Source organism: Symphalangus syndactylus, chromosome 12 (genome assembly GCF_028878055.3).
Source record: "Symphalangus syndactylus isolate Jambi chromosome 12, NHGRI_mSymSyn1-v2.1_pri, whole genome shotgun sequence".
NCBI lineage: Eukaryota > Metazoa > Chordata > Mammalia > Primates > Hylobatidae > Symphalangus > Symphalangus syndactylus.
Window position 1 is genome coordinate 88,070,494 of NC_072441.2, and position 27,559 is coordinate 88,098,052.

Sequence of the window (27,559 nt, forward strand, 5' to 3'; positions counted from 1 at the left end):
TTAAAGTCAAGTAGATTTAATCTGTAACTATGAAATGTCTAGGTTAGCAGCAATTATGGACACCCAGAGACTGGGCAGAATCTGTCCCTCGAAGGCAGCCTGAGGGCCACGAAGGCTCCCCTCAGTTCACAGAGGTAGCTGGCAGGATGTTAGCTTTGCGCTCAGCTTCAATGCAGTACTTCTCGGGAAGGCCAGTGGCTCTGCCGGGGAAATGCAGGCAGGTATAAGGAAAGGTACTGGCCCAGACAGGAGGCGGGAAGAAGCAGGCTCTGGGTGGGGTTTACTGAACCTGGGGGCCTGCACGCCCCAACCCTGCTCTCACAATCCACCCCCCAAACACACATTCATGCCAAGGCTCCAGCATCCTGCCAAAGAGTTCCCAGAGAGCCAGCAAGACCCCATCTCAGGACTTTCTGCTGGAGCCCCCTTCGGAGGGATGAGCCCTGGGTGGGGAGAAGGCCCTCTCCCTGAGCATCTCTGCCATGGCCCTTCACCCCCAAATCCCCATGCTTCCCAGCCTGTGGTGCCACCTCTTTAGGGGAGGGAAGAGGATTTGGGAAAGGAGGAGGTTCCAGCGCACCTCAGCTCTTCAAGCTTTTTCCTCTTGATGTCATCGATGCGCTCACGGCGTTTCTGGGCCTCCTCTTTGAGGCGCCGGCCCTCCTCAAAGGTGGCAATCCGGTTCTGCACTTCCTTCTGCTGGTTCTCGCGCACCTGGCGCCGGAGCTCATTGGCATGCTGTAAGCGCCCTGTGGCCTTTTTCTCCTCCTCCAGCCGCTCCTTCTCAATCTGTTCTCTCTGAGCCCTGGGAGAGGGAAACAGGAATGGAATGAACTCAGCCGAGCTGGCCCAGGCCAGGAAAGGTGGTGGGGGAGCCTCCTGCATGGGCTCCTCCAGTAGACATGCCTCAGAGACCACAGCCCTCTAGGCTCCAGCCCCATTTTGTAACTCAAAGATCAGCCCCAAAAGCTGCTGCCCATGCATGCCCCCTTCTCCTACCCAGCCAGGACTAGCTCCAGGGTCGCATGACTGTATGTCATGGGCATGCTTAGAAGGGCCCCCAGGTAGGTCTGATGCTCTGCTTTCACTGTTTTGAAATTCTCAATAATTTTTGAACAAGGGAGTCCCCACTCTCTTGCTCTGTCACCCAGGCTGGAATGCAGTGGTGCTATCATAGCTCACCGCAGCCTCAACCACCTGGGCTCAAGTGATTCTCCCACCTCAGCCTCCCGAGTAGCTGGGACCACAAGACAGTGCCACCACACCCAGCTAATTTTTTGTTTATTATTTTTAGAGATGAAGTCTCATTATGTTGCCCAAGCTACACATTCTCAATTTTCACTGGGCCCTGAAAATTATGTAGCCAGTCTTACACCCAGGGTTTCACCCACTGGGAACTATTGTTCCTACTTCTCCCAGATAACAATGTACAACTCCTCTCCAGCTTATCCTGAGATTTCTTCTCCTTCCTGCCTTCCTTCCTTCCTTACTTCCTCCCTCCCTCCCTTCCTTCCTTCTTCCTTGCTTCCTTCCTTCCTTTCCTGCCTCCTTCCCTCCCTCCCTCGATGCTTGGAAATGTAAATGATGCAGTAAAGTGTCATGCTAGCTCCACCCTGGTTACTGGAAGAAGGAAAGAGCTCAGCCTGATATCTCTCAGTTCTCTTCCTGATCCATCTCTCCAAATTTCCCTTAGAAACCTCTTCCACAAAAATACTTCATGGACCCTGATATCAGGGAGAAAATCACTAGTGGCAACAGGAAAGGCTCAGAAACACTCAAATGAAATGCATTCGCATCTCAGAAAAAAAATGCATTTATAGGCCTTCTTAAGCTAACATCTAATTTTGTTCTCAACATAATTTAAAAAATGAAATGTAAAATCATCTTAGGCAGGAATTTCTCACCTGCTCTCCTCCCCTAGAGTCACTGATACCCCAACAAAAGGTACCTACAACACTGCTTCATTTCCTCATTTCCCTCTAGCTTTCTTCCAAGATCCACCATACATGCAGCATCCTCTCCACTCCCAGAAACTCTTTCCATCATGCAAACATCCCAAAATTCTATGCCTTCTACAGAGACTTCCCAGTTTACCCGAAGAGTACTGTTGGCTTCCTCAGCCTTCTGTGTTTAGACACCAAATCCTGACTTCCCAGACACATCTCTGATAGCAGAAGGACTCTCCTCTTTGCCTTGCCATTGTTTTCCTGTATTTAGAACAGTTTTCTATTGTTTCACCCCCTTCTGAGTGAAGGGGTAAGTGTGGAAAAGGGGGACTTGTATGTGTCACTAGAGAGTCCCGGTGGTGCCAGGCAGTTGAAAATCCAAATGAGGACGAACCTGGTCATTCCATTGGGTTAGGGCAGTGATCACAGAGCCTACCTACATTTTAGAATCACCTGGGAGCTTTTGAAACATACTCACGCATGGGCCTAATCCCAGACCATTTAAATCACAATCCAGGAAGTGAAGCCTTGTCATCATATTTTTCAAAAGCTCCAAGACATTTCTAAAAACCACTTGGTAGGGAAAGTCAGCTGTCTCTGCTTAGTCAACAGGCTGAGAAGTATGGACATCCCTCTGTTCAGAAACAAAAGTCCACATATAGGCCATACAGGAGGCTGTGCTTTTGAAGCAGAGAAAGTTGGATTTGGGCGGTGGCAGAGATGCTTCTGAGTAAAGATACCCATCAAGGTGGTCACATGGCCCTGGAGACACTAGGCCTAGACACTAACCTACAACAACATGTGAAGTTGAACTTCTCCACAAAGGCTGGTCTAGCTTTAATAACTGGCTAGTTCATATGCTTCAGGCAAAGGATGCAAAGGAAAGACAAATGGGTCGGCAGCAAAAGTAGGACTTAAATTTTATTTCATTAATATTTATTAGTGCCTGTTAACAGCAATACATATGTCCAAGGGCATAGAGGCCAGGAAGGAGAGAGGAGACATCTGGAAGGCAGTCTGTAGCCCAAGGGCAGAATCTTGGGGGGCATTTAGGAAGCTACTTTCTTCACTACGTGTCCAGTGACCATGGCACAACCCTGGGGGCAGAGAAAGTTACAGAGCCAAAGGGCATCACACCAGAGGTGACATGCTGGGGCCTGCAGTCCAATAAAAGGCCAAAAATCTGGCTCTGGTAAGGACAGACGCTCCTGAAGACCTGCTTTGCCTCTAACTAGGGGTCTGGGTAGCCTGGTCTGGCATGTAACTAACTACCCATAGCCAAGAGGAAGGACCTAGAGCATATGAACCAAGAAAGTGATGCTATATTGTTTAATCTCTACTTATCTGAGCATAATGTCTATAATTTTGTATCCCTTCAATTCAATTTTTGCTTGGCTTGTTTCCTTTTGAAAAATTCTGATGTTGTAGGGTCTGAACCAGAGCAAAAAGAGAGTCATTTCCAGTTAGACCAGGAGAACACCCCCAGGGACCAGGTCTGGGGGTGGCAAATCTGACTGGTGGAAAATAGAGCAGAGAGGGAAACCAATGGCAGCTGTGACTGTTGACTGCTTTGAGGGAGGGAGCAGAACAGTGAGAGATGTGAACATTTAGCTTCCACTTATGTGTTGAAATTATCATTGAGCCAAAAGGGAAAACAAAAGTAAAAGGATAAAGAGCTATCAAGGAAGAAAGATGGATTGATGTAGGTGCGGTCCATCCAAACACAAATCTCTAATACCTTTCCTGTGGAATGGGCAAGAGCAGTGTTTTGTTAATTTCTAATGTCCTCCATAGCATCCAGAGCAGAGCCCTGCATTTCTGTGCTTAATATATATTTGTCAAATGAATGGCAAACAGCTCCCTTAAAGTCCTGCTCCAATGACTCACAACCCTTAGTGTCTGAAGTTCTTCTCTCTATCTTTCCTAAACCACTCCTCTTGCAGTTTCATCCCTAATTCGCAGGGGCACATGGATCAGAGGGCAGCAGAAGGGACCAGATTTTTACCTTTATTTATACTTTTACTGCTCCAGGGTAAATAATCCCAGTCATTGCCAATTCCTTAAGCAATTCCAGGTGCTATCTCCCAATTCTCTAATCACAAAATTCTTGGCTCAAGTGATTTTTAAAAGTTTCAATCGTCCATCTAGTTATAATGATCCCACCAACCCAGACAAGATGGATGAGCATCTGTTAACATGCCAGAAAGCTTCTCTCTATCCAATACGGATCATCCCTGCTACAGTACAAGGAAAGGAATCCAAGGTTCCCAGGCCCCTCCTACCGAAGAATCCTCTCGAACTCATCCCGGTCCCGTTGCACCTGAACAGCCAGAGCGTGCTCCTTGAAAGCCACCTGTTCGAGCCGACTTTTTCGCAGCTCGGCCTCTGTTTCCATCTTCTTCTGCACATTTTCCTTTTCCTTTCTGCGCCACTCTCTGTCTGCAACCTCCTGGTTGCGCTTGGCCCGCAAGGCATCCTGGGAAAGTTGGCAGGGGACCAGTGAGGGCACAAAATAGCTGGAAGTACAGACCAAGTGCCTTTAAGAAGACACCTACTTACAGACTCTGACAGTCTGCTTTGAAAAGCACCATGAATTTCTCTGGCAGCTAGTTATTCTAGGAAAGGATAAATGGAATCCTGTCATCAAACTTTTGGGTTAGAAGATAACCTGAGGGGTCATCTTGTCCTTCCAACCCACTCATCCCAGTTCTTTCCCTGTACCTCAGACATCTCCAGGCAGTCTTGAAACTGCTTCTAATTTTAAAAACTGCTAATGGTGGAGATACCACAGTTTCCCCTGGTGACACATTTCATTGGTTGGTTAAGGTTAAAAGTTCTTTATGGAGCAGTGAAAAACTTTCTCTTGAACCTTAAGCACATGCTACACTGCTCAATCCCTGCTGACACAGACCCTGGGAGCAGGCCACCCCTTCCTTCTCAGACGACTGAAGTCTAGGTAACTTGCATCCTTTCCTCCACATCTCCACCCTCAAGGCCATTCTACAGCCTGTCAAAGGGATGGGTAGGCAAGCAAGTGGGAAAAGTAGAGGGAAGTCGAGACTAAGCAGGTACCTGTTCTGCCTGGTAATCCTGGGCCTTCTCCTGCGTGGCCCTCAGGCGGGCGATCTCCTTCTCTTTCTCCCTCCGGATTCTCTCCTGCTCAGCCTCAAACTCTGCTTCTCGAGCCTGCCGGAAGGAAAGGCCTTGTAGAACAGTTGCCATTGCCCCAGCCTTGCAGACAGAAACAAAACCCCTGCAACAGACTTTCCAATATCTCCCCTGCCACTTCCTGACTCCTTTTAAAATAGGACAAAATGAGGCCAGGCGCCGTGGCTTATGCCTATAATCCCAGCACTTTGGGAGGCTGAGGCAGGAGGACCGCTTGAGCCCAGGAGTTCCTGACCAGACTAGGCCACAGAGAAAGACTTTGGTGGCATGTGCCTATAGTCCCAGCTACTCAGGAAGCTGAGGTAGGAGGATTGCTTGAACCTGGGAAGTCGAGGATGCAATGAATCATGATTGCATTACTGCATCCCCCTGGGCAACAGAGTAAGACCTTGTCTCAAAATAAATAAATAAATAGGGTAAAATGAATTTGGCAATGCATGAACATAAAAACAATTAGCATTTATAAAATGCTTTATTGTTTACAAAACACTTTCCTATGTGTTATCCTGGAGAGCCCTCACAACATTTCCTGAGACAGATATTATAGATGAGGAAACTGATGGTCAGAAAGATCAAGGGTCTTGCCCAAGATTGCACAGGAAGTAAACTACCTAACAGGATTTGAACACAGGTATTCTGACCCTGGCTTTCACACTCCTTCCACTATGTCATAGACTATTTTCAAGTTGCAAGGCTACTGGGCCAAGAAACAACTGTGGTTCTTTGCCTGTCTTGTAAAGTACAGCAGGTGGAGGTTATCTCATTAGGCCCTGGGCAAAGAGCCAACCATGCTTTGGGCAGTCCCACAGTGGTTACCAGATACTTAAAGAATGAACCATCAAAATTAGCTCCCTTTCCACCTCTCTGAAAATACAGGCATATCCTTAAAAGCTTCCCAAGCCCAGCTTCCCAACTGCCATTCTTGAGCAATCATAAGATGAATGGTGCAGGTTGGAGGGAAATGTGACATTTATAAAGAATCTTCCCAGCCAGGCATGGTGGCTCACGCCTGTAATCCTAGCACTTTGCGAGGCTGAGGCAGGCAGATCATGAGGTAAAGAGATCAAACCAATCCAGGCCAACATGGTGAAACAGTGTCTCTACTAAAAATACAAAAATTAGCTGAGCATGGTGGCACATGCCTGTAGTCCCAGCTACTCGGGAGGCTGAGGCAGGAGAATCTCTTGAACCCGAGAGGCAGAGGTTGCTGCAGTGAGCTGAGATCATGCCACTGCACTCCAGCCTAGTGACAGAACAAGACTACATCAAAAAAAGAAAAAACACCTTCCTTGCCCTCATTCTACCTGACCAGAGTTCTGTGAAACCCAGTGAGTTGCCCCTGTAAGTTGTACAGGGCTGTTGTCAAGCTGCTTCCTCTGTCCACCCTGCCCTAGATAGCAGGACAGGGAACTCTGGGTGTTTCTACAACCAATTTCTGCTTTTAGCTCTGCAGGGGCAGCCCTGTCTGCAAGAATAGATACCACCGTGAGGTCGGTAAGGGCTTGTGATATACGTAGATACTTACAGTGGACTGTGGACATGCCCAAGTGCCTGATTCCGTGGCCAGTCTCCAGCCTCTCCCAGCTATACCTTGACAACGTCCTTTCCATGATAAAGACAAGATATACTCCTCTCTTGCTTAGAAATTCACGGCAACTCCTTATCATTCCACCCTTCCAGCTCCACTCAAGGTCCAAGACACCCCAACAACTGCTCTTAGCTGTCTTGTCATCTCACCATCCTCATTTCTTATTATGTCCACTACCAACTCTCTGCTGCAGCCAGAAAATATGTGCGCTAACTCCTACACAGAATTAGCTCATTATCCCCACCTTCATCCACTTAGGAAAATAGTGGTTGAGTTCCAATGGTACAGCATTTTTCTAGGTATTTTCAGCCTAGTCTGACTGGACACATATTGAAGCATCCAGTATATTTTGAATCATCAATGACTATTTCACAGGATTATTGTAAAGATTAAAAGAGATAACACATGTAAAACACTTAGCACAGAGCCTATGCACAGTCTAGGTGCTCACTAAATGATAGTTATGTGATTGTTATTATGTAGGAATGATCTATGTCCCCAAACCTGCATTCTCACTCTATTGCTTGCATAGAGTGTCCCCAGCATCCAATAAGAATACTAAAGCCAATAAGTGAGCTTCGCTGAGCTTCATTTTCTGTGGTTTGTATTCAGAACATATAGGTGTACCAAACATGCCATTCAAATTATACTCACACCCTCCCCTGGCCTTCTTTAAAAATAACTACTATAGAGGAGCATAGAGAAGTACAATGTGTTTCTGTCATCATGGAATTTCAAAACTGGCAGGGCAGACAAGACCAACACATGAAGAATTTAATAACTTTCCTGCCACCTTGAGTACTTCCTCCTCTTTTTGCATAAATCCATGTTCACTTTATCTAAACCAGTCTTAAAAGCCTTCTTCTACTCTCCAATCCCCAGAGACCCCAATCATTTTATTACTCAATTTTGCCCCAGAATGAGCTGACACATTCATGAGCTACATCCATCTGCAACTGTCTGCAGGTATGGCTCGCTCCTCCACTGTGCATTTGCTCTGTCGTATAGGTTCTTTGGTGGGAGATGGGGGAAGACTATTTTCTGAGTGCAGGTTGGAGGGAAATGTGACATTTATAAAGAATCTTCCCGGCCAGGCATGGTGGCTTACGCCTGTAATCCCAGCACTTTGGGAGGCTGAGGCAGGCAGATCATGAGGTAAAGAGATCAAACCAATACAGGATGCCCAATATAGGCATTTGCACAAGAAATTTAAGTAACCTCTGACTCATGATTACCAGGGTTATAATTAAGCAAGTCATGACAAATCCACAAAAAAACTCACTTTCACCAATAGTTTCAGTTTTCTTTTCTGCCTGCACATGGCCCTCATCCCAACTTCTAATCAAAGGTGTTAATGAGGATAAAGCTAATTTGGGTGTCCCTTCTAGGCTGTCTCTGTTAATGAACAAGTGGACTGGCTAAGATGAAGAGACAAAGAAGCCAGGCCCTTGAACTAAGGATGTGCATCTTAGAATGAAGGTGCAGCTGCCTTCCACTAGAGTTCCCTTAGTTCTCAGGCCCTCCTCTCCCTATGACAGACATTCCATTCCTAGCCAAAGGTCCAAGAAACCAAGTCCCTACCATCTTCTTCTTGGTAAACTCCATCACCATCTGGTCTGCCAGCTTCTCCTGAGCCAGCAGCTCTGCTTTCTGTTTCTGGTTTTCATCATTGATGCGCTTAATCTCAGCTTGCATCTTCAGTTTTTGCTGCTGCCTTCGTTCCATGTCCTGCCAGCAAAAGAAAGAGAGCCTCAGAGTACAAAGAGGTAAGACAAGAAGCCACTGGCATCCAGGGATAGAGAGATGCAGACAGAGGAGGGGGACAAATGCATTGCCTGCAGTCTAGTGTCCACAACTATCCTTTGTTAAACCTTTTTTTCAAGGGTCATCAATGCCCTCTTCAACCAAATGGCCTCTTTACAGTCTTCATCCAACTTGACTTTGTGGCAGCCCCTGATGCTATTGATCTCTATATTTTCAGGAAGCAGAAGCTCTTAAAGTTCCACACAATTGCCTCTCACATGTTTTGCTAAATCCTACCCCTGTGGCTTTGCTCATTGTGCTTCTCCTCCCTTCAATGTCCCTCTCCCATTTAAACCCAACTTTCACTCTCCAGTCAATAGTGATGACTGAAATAATACATATTGCCTTAACTGAGTACTTTCTGTTTCTTGAGCACTGTACACAGACTATCTCCAATATCTAAATATGTCCAAAAATCCTAAAAGGTAGGTAGGCCTCGTTATCTCTCTTGCTCCAATAAACTGAGGCCCAGCATTGAAGTGAATTCCCCACTGGCCACACAGCTTATAATCTCCAGAGCTAAAATTTTGAAACCTGTTCTGTCTAAATTAAAGTATCAACCTTCTCTGGAAATCTTGCTTGATTGCCTCAACTTTCAGTTCTCTCTCCATTTCTAAATTCTCTCTGCACTTAAGGTGGCGCCACACCTCTTGCAAGGTGATCATACACTGCCTTGCAGGTCCCCACTCACTTCATATGTGTTCGCTCTGCCCCAGTTACAGGACAAGGGACCTTGTGTCACACATCCTCTCTTCCCCAACAACATGTAGCCCAATGCAAGGAAAATAGCAAATATTCGATAAACCATTGCTAAATGAGGCAGGGAAGGTAGGACCAAAGTGAGAGGCATGTGAGAAAGGAAAGAAAAAAAGTTCTTAGACACAGAGAAACATTTGACAGAGATCAGAGTACCAATGTGAACAAGGTCGTTTTTAAGGAAGGATCCCCCTGCCTTTCCCAGACCTGAGCCTTCAACAGCTCTCAATGATCAGACCACTTCTGAGCCAAGCACATTCTCAGGTGCAGAGGGGCATGGGAATTAGGGGAACAGCTGGCCCCCCAAGCACCTCCAATCAATCTCAGACTCCTTAAGTTCTTCTATTGATTAACTCACCCCACCTCCCACACTGTTTCCAGCTCCCTCCATTTCTCCAAAGACTAAATCCCTCCCTGGCATTCCAGCTCTTCCTCAGCCCAGCTGTTGCCCTGATTCATCTAACCAAGGTAACTCTCCCTGTGTGTCGTCCTCTAGTGCTGGCTCTCTGCCAGCTTGGCTCACTGCCCAGTTCAAGGCTTCTTCCTTCAGGAAGCCTTCTGAACCACAGCGGTACGGCAACTGTCTGCCTCTGAGGTCCATGTGGTGCATGAGTCACAGACATTCCCTCTCTCTCACCATACTCATTTCTTTGCTCACTCCACTTTTCCCTTTCTGCCCCTCCAACTCTCACGCTCCTTTTCCCCCTTCTCCCTTTCTTCCTTTCCTTCCTGTTTCTCACTGGTTTTAGGCCTGCCATTTGTATCCCAGACATCATTTAATCTCACTGGCCCTCAAAGCTAAAGATGCTGTTGATTTCTGATGTATGACATACATGCAATCATGTATTTATTTACTTCTTTCCCTATTTATTTACTTTTTGGATTGTTGTTTTTATTGGTTCATTTCATTTCCAAGACACCAAAGGACTTTCCCTGTTTCTTTTGAAGCCCTTCCAAAGCAACCCCAGATAAACGCCCTTCACCCTTTTCCCCTTTGCTAGCAAGGTGGGAAACGCTGCCCTTCGTACCACCATGAGATGATACAGTAGGTCTAAAGCTGGGAAGGCACAGGTTTCCTCGCTAAAATTGCCCAATAATACTTCCTGGAGACTCAGGGAGTGCCTATTAGAAGGACATTAAAAGGATAATGACACAACATCAACATAATGGTGCTGACTCATGGACTCCTAGAACTTCCTCAGTGAGCCCACCAATTCCCACTCCCCACATCTAGTTGGATTTTCCTGCCCTCACTTCTCGTCCACCACCCTGCATATTTGCCCCATAACTTTCCTTCTTGGCCCTTTCCCACTCTCTCTCCCCTGAGCCAGGAAATGGAGTAACTTGGCCAGGTCTCTCATTGTCTTCACCCTGCTATTCTCCTTCTCATGCAGTTCACAGGGCTGTGTGCTCTTTCAGTTTCCCCAACTACCCAGGTGATCTTCACTCCACTTCTCTAGCAGCTCCTCACACTGCAGGTGTGGTGAGAAGGCTTCATAATTACAAGTCTGCCCACCTGCAGGACTCTTCACGTCCCCCTGTCACTCACCACCATCAAATGCACTAGCTGATGACAACTTGACAATTCATAAACACAGGGGAGGAAGAGAATCGTAAAAGAATATGTGTTCCACAAGTTAAATGGCACCATGAGGAGGCAATCACAGAAATTCAGAATGTGAGATATTCTTAAAGTCAACTGGCCTAGATGCTTCAAAATATCAGTGTTATAAAAATGAATGAAGAAATGAATGACTGAATGAATGAATGAATGGGGGGAACTCTTCTAGATCAAAACAAACTAAAGAGACTCAACCGAATGCAATGTGCAAACCTTGATTAACGTCTAGTTTGGAAACAAGAAAGCCAGAAATACATATTTGGAACAATTGGGGAATGTGAATGTGGATTAACTATTAGATGATATTATGGAATCACTGAATTCAAGTTTTTGGTGGAGGAGGTGATAATGGTATTGTTGACATGTAAGAGAGTGTCCGTGTTCTTCAGAGCTGCAGGCTGAAGCATTTAGTGGCAGAGTGTCAGGATATCTGCAACTTACTTTCAAATAGTTTGACAATAAAAATATATATATATATAGACACACACCTAGAAAGAAACAAGCAACTAACGTAAATGATTAATAATCATTAAATCTAGGTGAAGAGTTTATGGGTGTGATACAATTTTTTCAACTTTTCTATGCAAAATTTTTCAAAATAAAAAATTGAGGAAAAAATAAATTATCCAAGTGCCTGCCATGTCCCTCACTGTGCTAGAGGGTTTTATACATTGTTACGGCCCAGAGAAGGCACACAGAAGATGACTTTTTAAGTCTTCTTAGTTTGGGCAGGTATGTCATCATTTCTTTTGCAATAAATATGCCTACTAATTTTATTTGGACTAACAGGAAGAAAAGGTTTGGTTTCACAACACAATTAATGACAATGGGATGCTATGTACTTTGAATGAAGTAACAGCAGGGAGTCTGGAACTAAGATATTGCTACTGTTCATCTACAAAGTATATAATATCCCTAGGTGATTGAGGGAAGACTATAAAACATCCCTATGTTTACTTGTGCAAAGCATGCAGCCATATATTTCCTTTATGTGTCTATTCACAATGATATGTCAGTCTCGGACCTCAAGTCCTTGGAAGGAAGGGACAATATCTATCCAAATCACTGCTCATCCCCCAGCGTGACACCACGGTGAAATGAATATTTAACATGGCAATAAAAAGTTGATGGTGATGACGTTGTGAAATGAGCATGTGCCTGGCAGAAAATCAGTCAACACCCTGAAACCCCAGAGTCTTGAAGGGTTTTGATGCTGCTGGTGGTGAAATGTGGCATTGTCTGTCTGGCCTGTTACCTTTAGATCTTCCTCTTGGAGCTGTTCCATATATTCCAGCATCTGCTCCTTCTCCTGCTCCCGCTGCTCAGCAAGCAGCGATCGCTCCTCCTGGTTCTTTTCCATCTGTTCCACAATTTGCCGCCTTCCTCTTGAAGAGAACAGTGCCACAGTGTCTTAGAAACCCAGGGTCCACGTCTCCCAGAGTCCAACCTCCACCTAAACAACCCCCAAGATGGGTGGTGTCACCGAAACAATTTGACAAGTGCCCCCTAAACATCGATATGCTTCATGAGCCCAGACCAAAGTCCTTCCCCCAGGAAGGACCTCAAGGGTTGGCCTCCTTTCTCCTGAGCTCCTGGTTCCAGGGCTCACTCTTCCTGAGATTCTCCTTCTTTATTTGTTTGCCCAAGAAGGGTACCCCACTTGATAAAACACCTTCTACCTTCCAGGATATAAAGAGTTTCTGAAATCCTACCACCTCCCAATTCTTAATCATAGGAATCTAGCTGAATAGTAATCATAGGAAGCTAGCTGAATAGTAAAAAGCCAAAAAAAAAAAAAAAACCCAGGGTCTACAAGCAATGTTGCCAGTGATTCCCTGTGTGTTAGTAGGACGTCAATGAACTTGGAAGCATAGACCCCATGACATATGAGTAAACGCTGGAAGAATGGGAGAAGACACATATTAGGATAAGAATCAAGGGGAAAGAGTATGAAAGCCACATTCAGACAGAGTGCTCGAATGGCTTCATGACTCCAGATGAAGTAAACAGGAGTAAAGAGTAAAAGGGTTACATGAAAACAAGTCTGGGCTCAATATAAGGACCAGCTCAAATCATTACAGTTGCCTAATAAAACAGAGAGTTTTCCTTTGCTGGAGCCGTTTGTGCAGAAGATGGACAGCCACTTAGCCACTCAGTAACCTTTCACTGGGAACCTACTATAGTATACCAGGCACCTACCAGAAGTACAGAGGTGAATGTACCAGGTATAGTATACGAAGCACAGAGATGAATGGTTCCAGAGAACAGGATACAGTTGGGGAGATAAAACTGCCATTCAGTGTGGTACAAAGATTATTTATAAAGGTAACTCATGTATTGTATGGTTGGCATTCTAAATCTAGGACACTATTATTCTATAATTTACTTGCTCTGGGACTTGTCCTTTTCCGCACAAAATGAAGGGGAGACTGAATTTATTCATCCTAACATGAATTAAGCACCAATTACAGGCCAAACACTCTGCTAGGCTCAGAAGCTACAGAAATGGATATGAAAGGACCTGTCCCCAATGAGCATAGCATCTAGGAGGGTCAGAGAGCCACAGCACAAGAGTGGGATGCTGGAGTATAAACACAGAGTGATGGGCGCAGACAAGGGAGCCACTAAGCCTGCCTGGTGACATGAGGGAGGTGACAGCAAAGCTATATATAAAGGGAAGGAAACAGCATTTTCCAGGAGGAAAAGGAAAGAGAAGGGTATTCAAAAAAGAGAAAACAACAAAAAATTAAGAACTTGTCACAAGGCCTGGCATGTTGGGGGCCTGGGAAAAAGCACAGAGTAGATGGCAGGTGGGGGTGAGAAACGAGACTGATTGCAGCCAGACTGTGAAGTGCCTCCTAGGATTTGGGAAATAAGCTTCTAAAAGTTCTGTGATTCTGGCCAGGCTCATGCCTGTAATCCCAGCACTTTGGGAGGCTGAGGCCGGGGGATCACTTGAGGTCAGGAGTTTGAGACCAGCCTGGCCAACGTGGTGAAACCCCATCTCTTCTAAATCCAAAAATTAGCCGGGTGTGGATGTGCGTGCCTGTAATCCCAGCTACTTGGGAGGGTGAAGCAGGCAAATCGCTTGAACACAGGAGATGGAGTTTACAGTGAGCCGAGATTATGCCACTGCACTCCAGAGCCTGGGTGACAGAGTGAGACTCCCTCTAAAAAAAAAAAGTTCTGTGATTCTATGTATCACTTCATAAAGTTTTGAGATAATAAGTAGATGACAATAATGACCATTTCTCATCTCTTACCTCTTTGCTAGGCTACATGGACCTAAAGATACATGGAAATAGCTTAGAGAGGGAGATGCCAAAACCACATCTTTACCTAATTCTTTCCTCCCTCCTCTTCCTGTCCAGTTCCTCCTGCCTTTGAATGGATTTCTGCCGCTCCACTTCCATCATCTGATCCAACCGCTTCTCCTCTGTGTCCAATTCTTTTTGGATCTGCTGCTTCTCCAGGATTTGGGCATCCCGGATGGCATGACACTTAGCATTGAGGATAATCTGGAGAGTGGAGATTAAACTGTAGCACTAGGCCTATGGATGTGTAAGTTTAAGGGGAAGAAATGGAAACAGAATGCTATACTGCTGAGCATGCTGGAGGTGTGCATGACTGCTCATGAGTCCGGGGAAGTAAGAATGTTCTTATATTTACCTTTCCCCTTAATATAGTTTAGCTCAAAGATTTACTGGCCTCCTGCTAGGTGCCAGGGTCTGTGCAAGGAGGGGCCTGGAATAGCATCTTTCAGGGAGCTACATCTTAGGGTTTTGGTGGTAATGGGTCACCCTTTGGAAATATGATGAAAGCAACAGGCCCTCTCCTCCATAAAATTCACTTATACATGTACACACAAAATTTCTATAAAACTTCAGAGGTCCATTGTTCCACTTAGAGACCTATGAACTCCAGGTTGGACCCCTTGTTCTCCTCAGGGGAGCTATGACACTCTTGCAGAGGCCAGGCCACAAGATTTTTAAGCTGGAAGAGCCCAACATGACACAAAAGGGATGAAAAACCACAGGCCCATCAATAAGAACCCAAAAGTAAAACCTTTAGAAAATTAAAGGAGGCATACATAGAGAAGATTTACCTGAGAGACAGAAGTCAGAGGTGCAGGGATTGGGGAATCAGCACTTTTCATTTGGTAAGGAAGTGAACCACATGCAAATGAGTTACAACAGAATTCAAATGAGCCTCTGGTCTTTAGGCTCTCGGCCAAAGGAAAAGCTTTGGGTGCTCCAAAAGCATCCAATTGCCTCGACCACCATATGTGGCCAGAACTGAACTAACAGGATGAAAATAAAAGTAACACTTCACATTTAATTTACCAATCCTAGCCCACAAAGCCTCTCCCGTCTACTACCTTATTTCATCCTGCCAATGATTCTACAAAGTAGTTTTACCACCCTCAAGTTACAAATGAAGAAAGTGAGGCTCAGGGAGGGCAAGTGACTTGCCCAAGGTCACACAGCGAACAGGTGGCAGAGACAGTCCTCACTGTGATCACTGCAACTACCACAGCAGGTGCAGCTCTCCCCCGCCCCGCCCCTGCCCACACCCCCACCAGTCCCCGGCCTTGTCCACTGTGGGAATAAGGGGAGGGAGGAGGGACGGCAGTGAGTGCTCAGAGGGAAGGGAGAGACGAAGAGCCCACCTTGCTCATGTCCTTGAGCTCTTCCTCCTGCTCCATCCGCAGCTTGTTGGCTCTCTGCAGGAGGTTCTGGGCCCGTTCCTTGGCCACCTCCTCCAGGTCACTGAGCTTCTTGTTGTTGTTCCACACCATCTCCTTCTGTTTCATGATCTTCTTTCGTGTCATCACTGCATCCTAAGGGAGATCAGTCTGGCTCAGTGGGAGATTATTTCATGCACTCTGTGCCCTGGGCGCTAGCCTGGCTACCACAGGTGACCCAGTACAATTTTGCCTCAGCCAGGGATGATGTCAGAACCAAGAAGTTCCATAGCCTGGCTTCATTCTCAGCCCTCCCCTTGGCCCCGGTTGCTCCCACCTCTCATCTCAGGTATTGCTCTTTGGTCTCCTTTCTGCAATATTTCTTCATTAAGTACATAATTTGTGCCTCATTTCAGGGTCCCCTAATGAGAGTTCCCCAGTGCATTTTGATTCTGCCACCCATCTGCAGAGGTGAAGGTTTAGGGAGGTTAACTACCATGGTGGCTTCCTTCTCCTTCTTGAAGGCCTGGTCCCTGGCCTCAAGTTCTTCTCTGGTCAGGACATGGGATGCCCATTTGATTCGCTCAAACTCCTCAGGGCTGATGATTAGGGACTCCCCGGAGGGATCCTGTGTGGGAACACTGACACAAGAATGAACAGAGTTAGGGAGGGGAGAGGGAAAGCTCTCGGCACCACACTTCAGGCTTCTCTGCTCTCTTCCCCTCTCCCCATCATGCCAGTGGACTCCCCCAATGGCAGAAGAGATGGCAAGTGTGCCATGGGTCCACTGGGGAGTAGAGGTTCCAAGTGGGGGGTCAGGTAGCATTGAAGGCTAAAAAGAGACATTTTAAGTCTTTTTCTATTAGGTCCAGCTCATATGTTACCTTCTCTGTACAGCTAAGACCCCCCATCATGTCCACATGTGCCCACTCTGTCTCCCCACCACGGCCCAATAGATCACCTCCTCCTCTGAGCCCCTACTGCACTCTGTTCTTACTGCCTGTATCACAGCCAATTGTGCAACTCTGTTTCCTTTGTGAGCTCCTTCAGGACACAAACTCTGTCTTAACCACATTGGTAGCCTAGTCTCTGGCATAGCGCTTGGTACAGAGTGAGAATTCAAAACAAAGCTGTTGAATTAAATTTTAAAAACAGATTATTCCTCAAGGATGACATAAAAAGGGCAAGGGGACGCCAGACAAGGTTGACATAGATGCTAGTTATAAACCTAAGCTTCCCTGCCCATCCAGCCTAGAGAGAAGCTTTGAACCGTAAATATTAATTAAAATCTATGATCAACAATAGCCAGAGACATGTCTATAGACCTCTCCTTTCTGGCTATCCAACGCATTCAACAAACCAATCGCTAATTATAATGATTACAAGCAAATGACATACATTAAAGATGGGGGAGGGAGTAGTTAGGGGGGTGGGAAGAAAGCTGCTTCTGGGTGAGGCAGGTACATGCCAATAAGACACAGATGTCTGAGACAGGAAGTGCAACCTCATCGAATAAAACTAGTGTGTGTGTGTGTTGGGGGAGGGTGGTCCAGGAGATGGACAGAATGGGTGAGTAGATGTGCAGCTTAGCCAAGATCTTGTGTTTCACAAAGCAGCGTGGCCCTAAACAGCCTAGGATCTGGAGTGACCAGCAGTGATCCGAATCTAAGACAGCAGTTCATACTACTTTCAGCAGCCCTGAAAAATAACCAGCCACTTGTCCTCCAACGTGTTTTCAGGACTAGATGGCTCCAAGAAGGAACGCTTCCTCCCTTCCTTCAGCTCCAGGAGTGGCTGCAGGGCTCTAGCCACATCTGGCCACTTGATGCCAGGGCTGACCAGACATGCTCAGTAAGGGGCCGCAGCCCGACACAGCTCCCGGGGTGTGTCCCAGATGTGCCTCTCCAGCTTGTGACACAGGTAGCATTTTCTGGGAATTAGGGTTTTTAGTGGGTGGAGCCAGGCCAGGGAGAACGGTTGTAGAGGGTGAAGCACTAACACAAGAGCTAAACCACCGGAGCACAGTGTTGGCTCAGGGCACATGGTTGAGCTAGGCCTAAGTCCCACAGGAGGGCCTCAAGCCTGGGGGCAGCTCTAGTCAGGAAGTGGGGTTGAGCTAATCCCAAAGGAACCCAGGGAGCCCCTGTGAATTTCCTCTTATGGCCTTAGAGTCTGGGAGGAAGCCAGGGGGCTAATTAGGCATCTGGTCAGTTTCCCTTTGCTTTGGATTCTTAATGCAGCCGAAAGGAAGTGACTCATCTGGATCACTTCCCTTTAGGGAGGGCACTAATGGGGACTTAGAGAGGAAACACTAAGCACCTCCTCTCTACCAGTCCCTTAGCTCACACAGCCAGCCAGAAGTAAGGAAGGACAATGAAGCTGAGAATAAAGGACAGTGGCAATAATAGATACAACAATGGGAGAAACTAGAGAGGCCAGGATGGAGAAGAAAGAACTATGAAACGAAAAGGGGAAAATGAATAGGAAAGAAGTGGGGATTGGACTGACAGAGTGAAACCAGGTGGGTTTACCCATCTCCCTGCAAAGATCCTTAGCAAAAGGATGAGGACTGGACAAAGAAGGGCAGGGGACGGGGTACTCACATGAGTTCTCGGACCATGTCCCGGGTGATGAGCTGGATGGTCTCTGGCTTGCGATCCAAGCCCAAAGCAGTGAGAGTTTTTTGAAGGGTATGCTTATCTCGGAGCAGCACAATGGGGCTGTCGCTCTGGCCCTGGACTGGGGACTATGAGTTCAGAAAGAATAGCTTAGAAGCTTGTCGTCCCCACTTCCTGCTGGTCAGTCCTAACTTCAAGGATAGAGCAGCGTGATGCCCTGTATCTGAGCACAGCTGGATAAGTACTGACCAGCTTTTCTTTTTTTTTTTTTTGAGACAGAGTCTTGCTCTGTCACCCAGGCTGGAGTGCAGTGGCGCGATCTTGGCTCACTACAACCGCCACCTCCCGGGTTCAAGCAATTCTCCTCCCTCAGCCTCTTGAGTAGCTGGGATTACAGGCAACAACCACCATGCCTGGCTAATTTTTGTATTTTTAGTAGAGACGGGGTTTCTCCGTGTTGGCCAGGCTGGTCTCAATCTCCTGACCTCAGGTGATCCGCCCACCTGGGCCTCCCAAAGTGCTGGGATTACAGGCGTGAGCCACCATACCCGGCCCTGACCAGCTTTTCTGAGAACAAGTCTCTTGTTCTTATACACGTATTCCTCACAGAACGGTAGGGATAGCAGGGAGTGGGGGTCACTAGTGTGTATCTATACTTAGTCTAAAATCATCAGGAATGAAAGTAAATTTCTGTTCTCTAGGTTTTCCTCTCTCCATGAAAGATTTTCCTTTATGAAAGAAGAAATAATTATCTCTCTAGGACCACACAGTGGGTTTGAAGCAATATAATTTGTTACAGACTCTTACAATCTTTGATATTGGTAATTTTAAATTCTTTCTTACGATTAAATTACTTTAACCCCCGCAAAAAGCCATACTGAGGGAGTTAGAAATCGCTAAATGACCTGCAGAGGCCTACCCTTAAGATCTAAGGGTAGCTCTCTACCAGCTCATTGAGTTGGTGGTGAGGAGGTCAGTGAGTTATAATTCAGCAAGAACACAGACTAGCTGTGTGATTTTTTTCTTTTTTTCAAAATTCCCCAACCCTGAAGGAGTTAGATAACAAGAAAATGAAATCACCTGTTTCAGAAAATGTCTAAACACAGGAAAGGATGTGTCATTAATGCAGCCACTGTGATCCTGACCAGAGGCGGGGGATGGCCCCGCTTGTCCCACCTCACGTTGCACCCACAGTCCCCTGTGTGCTGCTGCCACCTGGTGCCCATCTCTGCTTTCACGTGGGCACAACTCAGTCATGCCACGGGCCACTTCTGCCCTCTACTGCCCATTGAGAGACTTCCTGAACTCTTACCCACCAATGAGGCCAAAGAAACTGGACAAGAGACAAGCATTTTTCTGATAGCCCCCTTTTGCCAGCCAGCATGACTACTCCTGGAGAACTCAGCCAATTCCAAATCTCTCTTTGCTTTGACTAGAAAACTCCACATGTACCCAAAACAACAATAACAACACAAATGTCTGTAAGTGAAATTGCATTTTGGCCAGGTGGGGTGACTCACGCCTGTAATCCCAGCACTTTGGGAGGTCAAGGTGGGCAGATTGCTTGAGCTTAGGAGTTCAAGACCAGCGTGGGAAACATGATGAAACCCTGTCTTTACAAAAAATACAAAAATTAGCCAGGTGCGGTGGTGTGCACCTGTAGTCCCAGCTACTTGGGAGGCTGAGGCAGGAGAATCACTTGAGCCTGGGAAGTGGAGGTGGCAGTGAGCCGAGATTGTACCATTGTACTCCAGCTCCAGCCTGGGTGACAGGAGTGAAACCCTGTCTTTAAAAAAATAATAAAAAATAAATGCATCTGTTGATCCTTTCCCTTACCAACAGGAAAACTGCTGCAGAGTGAGAGTCTTCTAAATGGATTAAGAAGCCTATCTTGATCCCTCTGGCGAGTCCTCTTCAATTCACAATGAAGAAAGATGTTGAAGAGCAGGGACAGACATCAACTCTCCTCTCCCCACCTTCCCCACTGGCAGAGGGATTCAGGTCACTACTGGTGTCTCTCTTTCTCTTTTCCCCTTCTCTTAATCTCTCACTGCCCTTCTCTCCATGTCTCATTCTCTTTTTCTCCTTCCCTCTCTTCCTTCTTACCTACTAAACTCCATGTGTACCAAAATCAGTCAAAGCTCTATTATCTAGCTCTCTTTATCTAGACTAAAGGAGTTGTCCACCTCTTGGTCTAGATAACACTTGCAAATAAAGACCTGCTCGTTTCCCAAAGCTAAGTAACTGTTTTAGTTGAGCAACTGGGAAAGGAGGATGGTTTTGCATTGTACTCTGATACTATTATCCTTGGATGGAGCGGGGAAGATGTTGCTCTTGTCTGCAAGCCTAGCCCATCAGCCCTGCAATGTTTCCACCATGGAGCTCAACTGAGCAACTATTGCACTCTCTGCAGCTGAGCCTCCCTTTTGACATTACAACAGATTTTAAACACTGTAAAGACATGAGAGATTCTAGGGTGGAAGAAGCTAGGTGTCCCTGTTTACATAGGCCCTGCTAGATCCCAAAGCTCTGCAGCTCAGGTCTCAGAATTCCCCTTTGTCTTCAGTCTGGAGTTACCTATGAGAGCAAGGTTACTCAGCAGAAGCTTTGCCCTGAGCTCCATTTTTGGGCCTCTGCCTGCAGGTGGCATCGACTTGAAAGGACTTTTTGAAGATTACCTTGATATCTCCAAAGAGGCTCTCCTCCACCTCAGAGCTCACGGCTTTGGTCCGATAGCGAGCCTTATTCCTTGACCTGTTGGAAGCGGCAGAAGAGGAGCTCAGGGTGCCAGCTGTGCTTAGTGGCTGCAGGAAGAGGCAGAAAGTTTGGGTCACCAATACTGAGTGGCATCCAGACCCTGGGAAGTCAGCAATTCACCAGCCCATACTGGGGGAGTGGGTGGGCATGTGAAAAAGAAACAGTTAGGGAAAGCGGCTGTGTAAACTCTGAACCATAGGGGACAAAGAGCAACAGATGGAGGGTATCCCCACAGAGCAGGGGGGTCTCTGCAAAAAAAGAGCTCTGCACAAAGGAGCATTTCTGTAAAACAGTTGATCTCATAGAAGTAGAGAGTAGAATGGTGGTTACCAGAGGCCGAAGAGAGGAAGGGGAGGGGCACGGGGAGAGGTTGGTCAACGAGAGTGCAGTTACAGTTAGATAGCAGGAATAAGATCTGGCGCTCTATTGCACAGAAAGGCCACTATAGTTAATAATAATGTACTGTATATCTCCAAAGAGATACACAATATCTAGAAGAGAGGATTTTGAGAAATATAAATGTTGTAAGATTAAATTAGATGGCAAGATCTAGTATTTGATAGCGCAATAGAATGACTAGAGTTAACGATAATGTATATTACTACATATAAATGTATATTAATATACAGGTATACAATAATATATATTAATATACATGTATACAATGTATATTAATTTATATTGTATATTTCAAACTAGCTAGAAAAGAGAATTTTGAGTGTTCTTACTGCAAAGAAATGACAAGTGTTTGAGGTAATGGATATGCTAATTACCCTGATTCGACCATTACACAATGTATCTACATGTATCAAAACATCACACTGTACCCCATAAATATGTACAATCATTATGTGTCAATTAAAAACAAAACTGTTTTGGTTTTTGTGGGTTTTTTTTAAGAGCATTTCTGTAGTCCCTGAAGCTGAAGGCCAAGTCGGCCACATAGTATGGAAGTAAGGATAAAGGAAGCAGGAATGGCAGGAGGAGAGAAGCAACAGTCTCTCATTATCTGCCTAGTACCAGTTTCCCAAGAGGACAACCTCTCGTGGGGCAATTTGAGCTTGCCCCCCCCAGACACGCACAGTGTCCCCTTTGCCTCCAATGTTTTCAGCTTCTGCTTCAAGTCTTTCTCACAAATGACACTGCTGTTTGACCTCCTTCATGTCTCCACAATCTTACAAGGTTATGGTGGGACCACAGGATATAAAGGATGGAAAAGTGCCTCACCCACTGCTTGGCATGTGGTTGATGCCCAATAAACTTGAGGCAGTGGGTGAATGATAAATGATTACTAGCTATAATCAAGCAAACCAGTTCATAATACCCACTATTTGGCTGTTTCTCTCCCAAGACCCTTTTAGTGTGCCTTAGTCATTTTTTAACCCCCTACTAACTTCCTATTTTGGCAAATTCCCCATCTAATGAGTTGTGGGAGATAGTGCTCTTCTCCAACTACAGAAGCTGAGACCATCAAATATTCACCTCAGCCTGGCCAAGGGACCTAGGCTTAGCCAATGAGATGGCCCTGGACTGACAATGACTAGGGAACTAGTGGACCGAAAGGCAGAACAAGGAAAACCTTTCTGACCCAAACAGAACTGGCAGCCAGACCCAGTGTCTGAGCAACACTGATAACGATACCAGCAGCGGCACCCTACGTAAGGAGTTGGCAGTTTTGGGGGTGCAACAGTGCATCAGGGTCCTTGCCAGACCAGGTCTAGGTTTTGATTTTGGTCTTGGTTCCAGCTGCAGAACCTTCTTTTGTTTCTATTTGTGAGCTCTCCAAAACCCTCTTAACACATTCTCTTTTACTTAAATTGGAATTCTGGCTCTGTTGCTTGTAACTAAGAATCTGACTAACACAACCTCCATTCCCAAAGGACAGGCAGCTTCAGCTCAGTCCCAAGAGTAGACGTCTATCTCTAAAAGGTAGTGTCTACAAGGACTACTGGATGACTCCGAGCTTATGATAAAGCTGATTCAAACCTCACTTTGGAGGAACCCACATGCCCCACACCTCTCTAAACTGGGCTACCTTGAAGGAATGGGTCAGGCACATTGGGTCTCCCCAAGCCTGGGAATCAGCAGCTGATAAGGGAACAGGGTAGACAGGGAAATATACCATGCGTTCCAGGTCCCTAAGCCCTGGACAGTGTTCTGAAAGCTCTCTCTGATCTGCCATTACCAACCAGACACCCCAGCGCCTGTTACACCTGTATCAGGTTTTCACACTCGATTGGACAATTATTTTCCAACTGTCTCTGTGCTGTACATTGAACACTGCTATACGTGCATTTCCCTCACTGCCTGGCACAGCCAGCAAAAGGCTTACACAGGGAGTCTCCCTCTACAGCCTCAGCCAGCCCCAATACTGTAGCGCAGAAAAGCTTGGATTTATTAAAAGGTAAATATAGCGGCCCCAAGGATGCCTAATAACAGCCTCTGAAGGGTTATTACATGGTAGGTGGTGAGCTACAGCTCCCCTTTCCACCAAAAACAGAATAAGAGGAAATGAATAGAAACTTCAGTAGGTGGGATTGAGGCTAAGCATTGGGAATAACCGGAAAAGGTGGATGGCTTTGGATCATGAGTTTTGTATGTAATTAAGGGAAAAGGTGCAGTGCCTGGCACATGTAGTAGGAACAATATAGCAAATTGCATTTGATGAAGAATGAATGAATAAAACTGAACAAGATGACCTCCCAAGGACAGGACTGCAGACCAGATTGAGATGGATACTTTTCCAGAATGCAACTGCCTGACTGCAAGTCACTCCACCATTCCATGTTTTCCAGATCATATATGTGGTCTCCACTGTGGATAATAACGTATGTGAAAGGGCTTTGGAATACAGATGGAAGGTATTATTGTTTTCCATTTGTTTTCCTGTCTGTTTTCAATGACTCCAACAGGTTTTCCCTTGTGCTAAAGTGTCCGCCAGACTGCAGGTTCCTCCAGGGCTGAGCCTGCATCTCCTGTTTCCTATGCCCTTGGTACCCAGGTCAAGAGGAAGTCACAGCAAGGACTGCCTGAGCCAGAACAGAGGAAGAAAAACAGATGACCACAGAAAAGTGACCACTGAGCAGGACAGAGGGAAGCTCTGAACTCTAGGGTTGGGTGGTTGAGAAAACCTCATTTGGGAAATGCTGACTTTGAAGCCGCAGCCTTACACCAGGGTTAGAATAAACAGTTTTGCCAAGAGTAACAAGGATTAGAGAGGTCCCTGTGTAAACATACTGGAAAAAAATGAAGAACCAAGCACAAATGTAAAGCTGGATCCCTCTTGGCCAGAGGCAATAGCGAAGAAGTTCTTTAAGGAGGTGACAGGCTGGTTTTCTTCTTTGCATGACCAAATAAATATTGCCAAGAAGCTGAACAGTGCCTAAGGAGAAGCACATCCAGTCCTGCTTGCAGGGAGATAACTCTTGAAGGGAAGACAGCTGAGAAGGCAGGGGGTCTGGGGAAGATGAGGACTGGGGACAGATAAAGATGCCAGCCCTGCTTTGGTATTTTCGTCTTGGTGACTCAGCTGACTCCCCCTCTCTTCATAAGCCATCCAACTCCTGGAGCACAAGAATTCAGCCACAGCTAGGAGCTCTATGAGAGACTCTGATGCAGAAAGATTTGCTGATCAAACAAATGATAATTTTGACTTACAGTCATTGATATAGGATGATCTCCATAACGTGTTAAGTTGTAAAGAAAACAGACTGTAAGAAACACATAAGGCTGGGTGCAGTAGCTCATGCCTGTAATCTCAGCACTTTGGGAGGCCAAGGTGGGTGGATCGATAGAACTCAGGAGTTCAAGACCAGCCTGGACAACATGGCAAAACCCCATCTCTACAAAAAATATGAAAATTAGCCAGGCACGGTGGCATACACCTATAGTCCCAGCTACTTGGGAGGCTGAGGCAGAAGGATTGCTTGATCCTGGGAGGCAGAGGTTGCAGTGAGCCAAGGTTGAGCCACTGCACTCCAGCCTGGGCGACAGAGCAAGACACTGTCTCAAAAAATAATAATAATAAAGAAATACATAAGTATTCTTGGCCAGGCATGGTGGCTCATGCCTGTAATCCCAGCACTTTGGGAGGCCAAAGTGGGTGGATCACCTGAGGTCAGGAGTTCGAGACCAGCCTGTCCAACATGGTGAAACCCGTCAAAAATACAAAAATTAGCCGGGCATGGTGGCACACGCCTGTAGTCCCAGCTACTCAGGAAGCTGAGGCAGGAGAATCGCTTGAACCCGGGAGGCGGAGGTTGCAGTGAGCCGAGATCGTGCCACTGCACTCCAGCCTAGGCGACAGAGCAAGACTCTATCTCAAAAAGAAAAAAGAAATGTAGAAGTACCCTTGTAAAGATGTTCGTATGGCAGGTATGTGCCCAGAATGTATTACTGAAAGCATGTTCAAAAAAATGTTTAACAGTATGTCAGGTAACCTTTACCATCTTAAGATGTTTCTTTATTGAATAATTTCCTGCAATGAGTAGATAGCTATTTTTATGACCAGAAAAAAAAAAAGCAATAAAATAATTTTTATTTGAAAACAAAGCATAGCAATGGGCCTGGTGCCCGAACTCTGAAAGAAAGAGAATACAGACCTAAGAAAGAAAAAAAGCAAACAAACAAACAAAAACACCATAGCATTATATATTCTGGGATCCCGGATGTTTCACTCAAATTCAGCAAGACAAAGCTGGAATGGGGCTAGAACAGGTCAGTGTGAAGTTTCCCTGATGTAACTCCAACACCTGTCAACTAAACGGGTTGACATGTTCAGGAAAGATATGTCTTTTCCTAGATGTCTTACCCATTCTGAGATCTAGTTCTTCTTTTGCACAGTCACCGCAGGCTGGCAAATTCAGGCTTCAAACTCTTGGCCTGGTTCTACTTCCCTTTCTGTAGACTTTGGTTACCAAGAAAGGGAGATTCCCATGCACCAAACCCCTTGCCTTTTACTCTGAGTGATCCACGCAATTATCCTCTTTCTTCAAATGGGACCAAGTTGGCCATCTGTAGGATGGCACCAGAAGATAACATCCTAGTCAGTACTGAGGTCTCCATCTCTCCTTCTGGAGGATTTTAATCATTATTTTTGTAAGAGTTCTGGAAGTCTGCCTAATTGTGAGCCTCACCACCACTACTATCTCTTCTCACGCCTTTAAATATTCTCCAAACCTAGTGAGTAGCACCATACGTACACAAACACACACACCTGGCCTGCCAGAGATCACTAACTTAGACCCACTGCTTCTCAAAGGTGTCTATATGCCCAGTCCTGTCCCAGGAATTTCAGAGGGGCTCAGTCAGTGAGTCAAACCCCTGCCCTGAGTGGCTCCTGGATGGGGAATCCCTGATCTGGGTGCTCTGAAGCCCACAGGTCTTCCCCAGGTGCAACTTATGCCCTATGAGAGCTTGGAAATAAGAAATTTTTAAAAGAGGACAAAAGGGGAACTAACACTTATCATATGCCCTTAGACACCAGGCATGACAGTAGGTGCTCACATACATACATACGCCACTGTGTTTGTAAGATGCTAAGAGACGATAGGACACTGAATCAAATAGAATACATAAGTGAAAGGGGACACCCCCCCACCTCAATTACAACACTGCAGGGAGTCCTCGAAAGTCAGGAACTGCTCTTTGTTGGAGACTTATTTAATAATTAACAAAACTCCTCTGAAGTCCACTGAGCCCCAGAAAAGCAATGCAGCCCCTGGGCCTGAAGTTTGTCCACAAGTACATCCAAGTAGCAACCTTTGCCACCTGTTGTGCCCCAGACATTCTAGGTCAGTTCCAATAACCCAAGACTCCAACACTTAGCCTTTGCCCTTCCCCTCCCCTCTGGGACCAACACACTCAAGCCCAGGCATCCCCTTCATGGTTCCTCCCAGGCCTTGCTGGCCTTCTCAACCTTCAGGACCCTGACAGTCCTCCCCATCCCAGAAAACCCCAGGCTGCCAGGCCTGTCCCAATCTCTCTCCCGGGCCTTGCAAACCTGAGACCCTCCTCACTCACTCACTCATTTATTTATTCATTCATTCATTCATTCATTCATTCACTGCCAAATATTTATTGACTATCTACTGAGGGACACGAAGCCCTGCTAATAGAAGAAAAACCGGAGGCTCGGGCACATTAGGTGACTTACCCACAGTCACCTTGCTGGTTAGTGGCAAAACAGGTACCACGACCCATTATCTGACCTCCTCACCAGTGTTTTTTCCCACACCACATCCACAATCTTTGGTCCACGGAGGCCCCGCTCTGATGGCAATGGGGAGAGGGTTGGGGCATCCCTTTCTCCCCAACTCCTCCGCTCAGCGCGCTCCACATTTCCAATCACTGTCGATGCTATCCCTAATTCCTCTTCTGAACCCACCTCAGGATCTCCTTTGCTTCTTCTAGAGGTGTTCTCCTTACTCCCGGGCCCCCCTGACCCCTAGACCCAACTGTGCCCTCCCCTAGGCCCCCACTTTCCCCACACAGAGTCCCCACCCAATTCAGGACACAAGAGGCCCATCTGAGGTTCTCCCTCACCATCTCCTCAGCCACACGCCCTGACTTCGGACCTCTGCCGCCGCCTCGGCGCCGCCAAGGCCCTGGTGTTGACGC

General features: G+C 46.3%; 1 protein-coding gene across 2 annotated transcripts; it reads right to left on the reverse strand.

The window, feature by feature from the left end:
• CFAP45 (cilia and flagella associated protein 45) lies at positions 1–27,559 on the reverse strand. 2 transcript variants are annotated; one of them, XM_063624969.1, is made up of 12 exons: positions 27,485–27,559; positions 20,863–20,988; positions 18,170–18,312; positions 16,063–16,207; positions 15,552–15,722; positions 14,222–14,400; positions 12,138–12,267; positions 8,284–8,430; positions 5,019–5,132; positions 4,229–4,422; positions 581–805; positions 1–200 (listed from the first exon to the last, which is right to left on the reverse strand). In XM_063624969.1, exons 1-12 carry the CDS (start codon positions 27,485–27,487, stop codon positions 122–124), a joined length of 1,656 nt encoding a protein of 551 aa, XP_063481039.1. In that variant the 5' UTR covers positions 27,488–27,559; the 3' UTR covers positions 1–121. The 2 variants fall into 2 exon arrangements, with proteins under 2 accessions (XP_063481039.1, XP_063481040.1); XM_063624970.1 differs by lacking the exon at positions 20,863–20,988 and having other exon boundaries at positions 27,485–27,554.

What these genes read in the sequence shown, in the direction of transcription:
- CFAP45 (XM_063624969.1), bottom strand. An exon ending in GAGTTCGAGAGGATTCTTCG is followed by an intron (nt 806 to 4,228) that starts GTAGGAGGGGCC and finishes TCCCTCTCCCAG; the next exon opens with GGCTCAGAGAGAACAGATTG. An exon ending in AAAAAGCTTGAAGAGCTGAG is followed by an intron (nt 201 to 580) that starts GTGCGCTGGAAC and finishes TTTCCCCGGCAG; the next exon opens with AGCCACTGGCCTTCCCGAGA.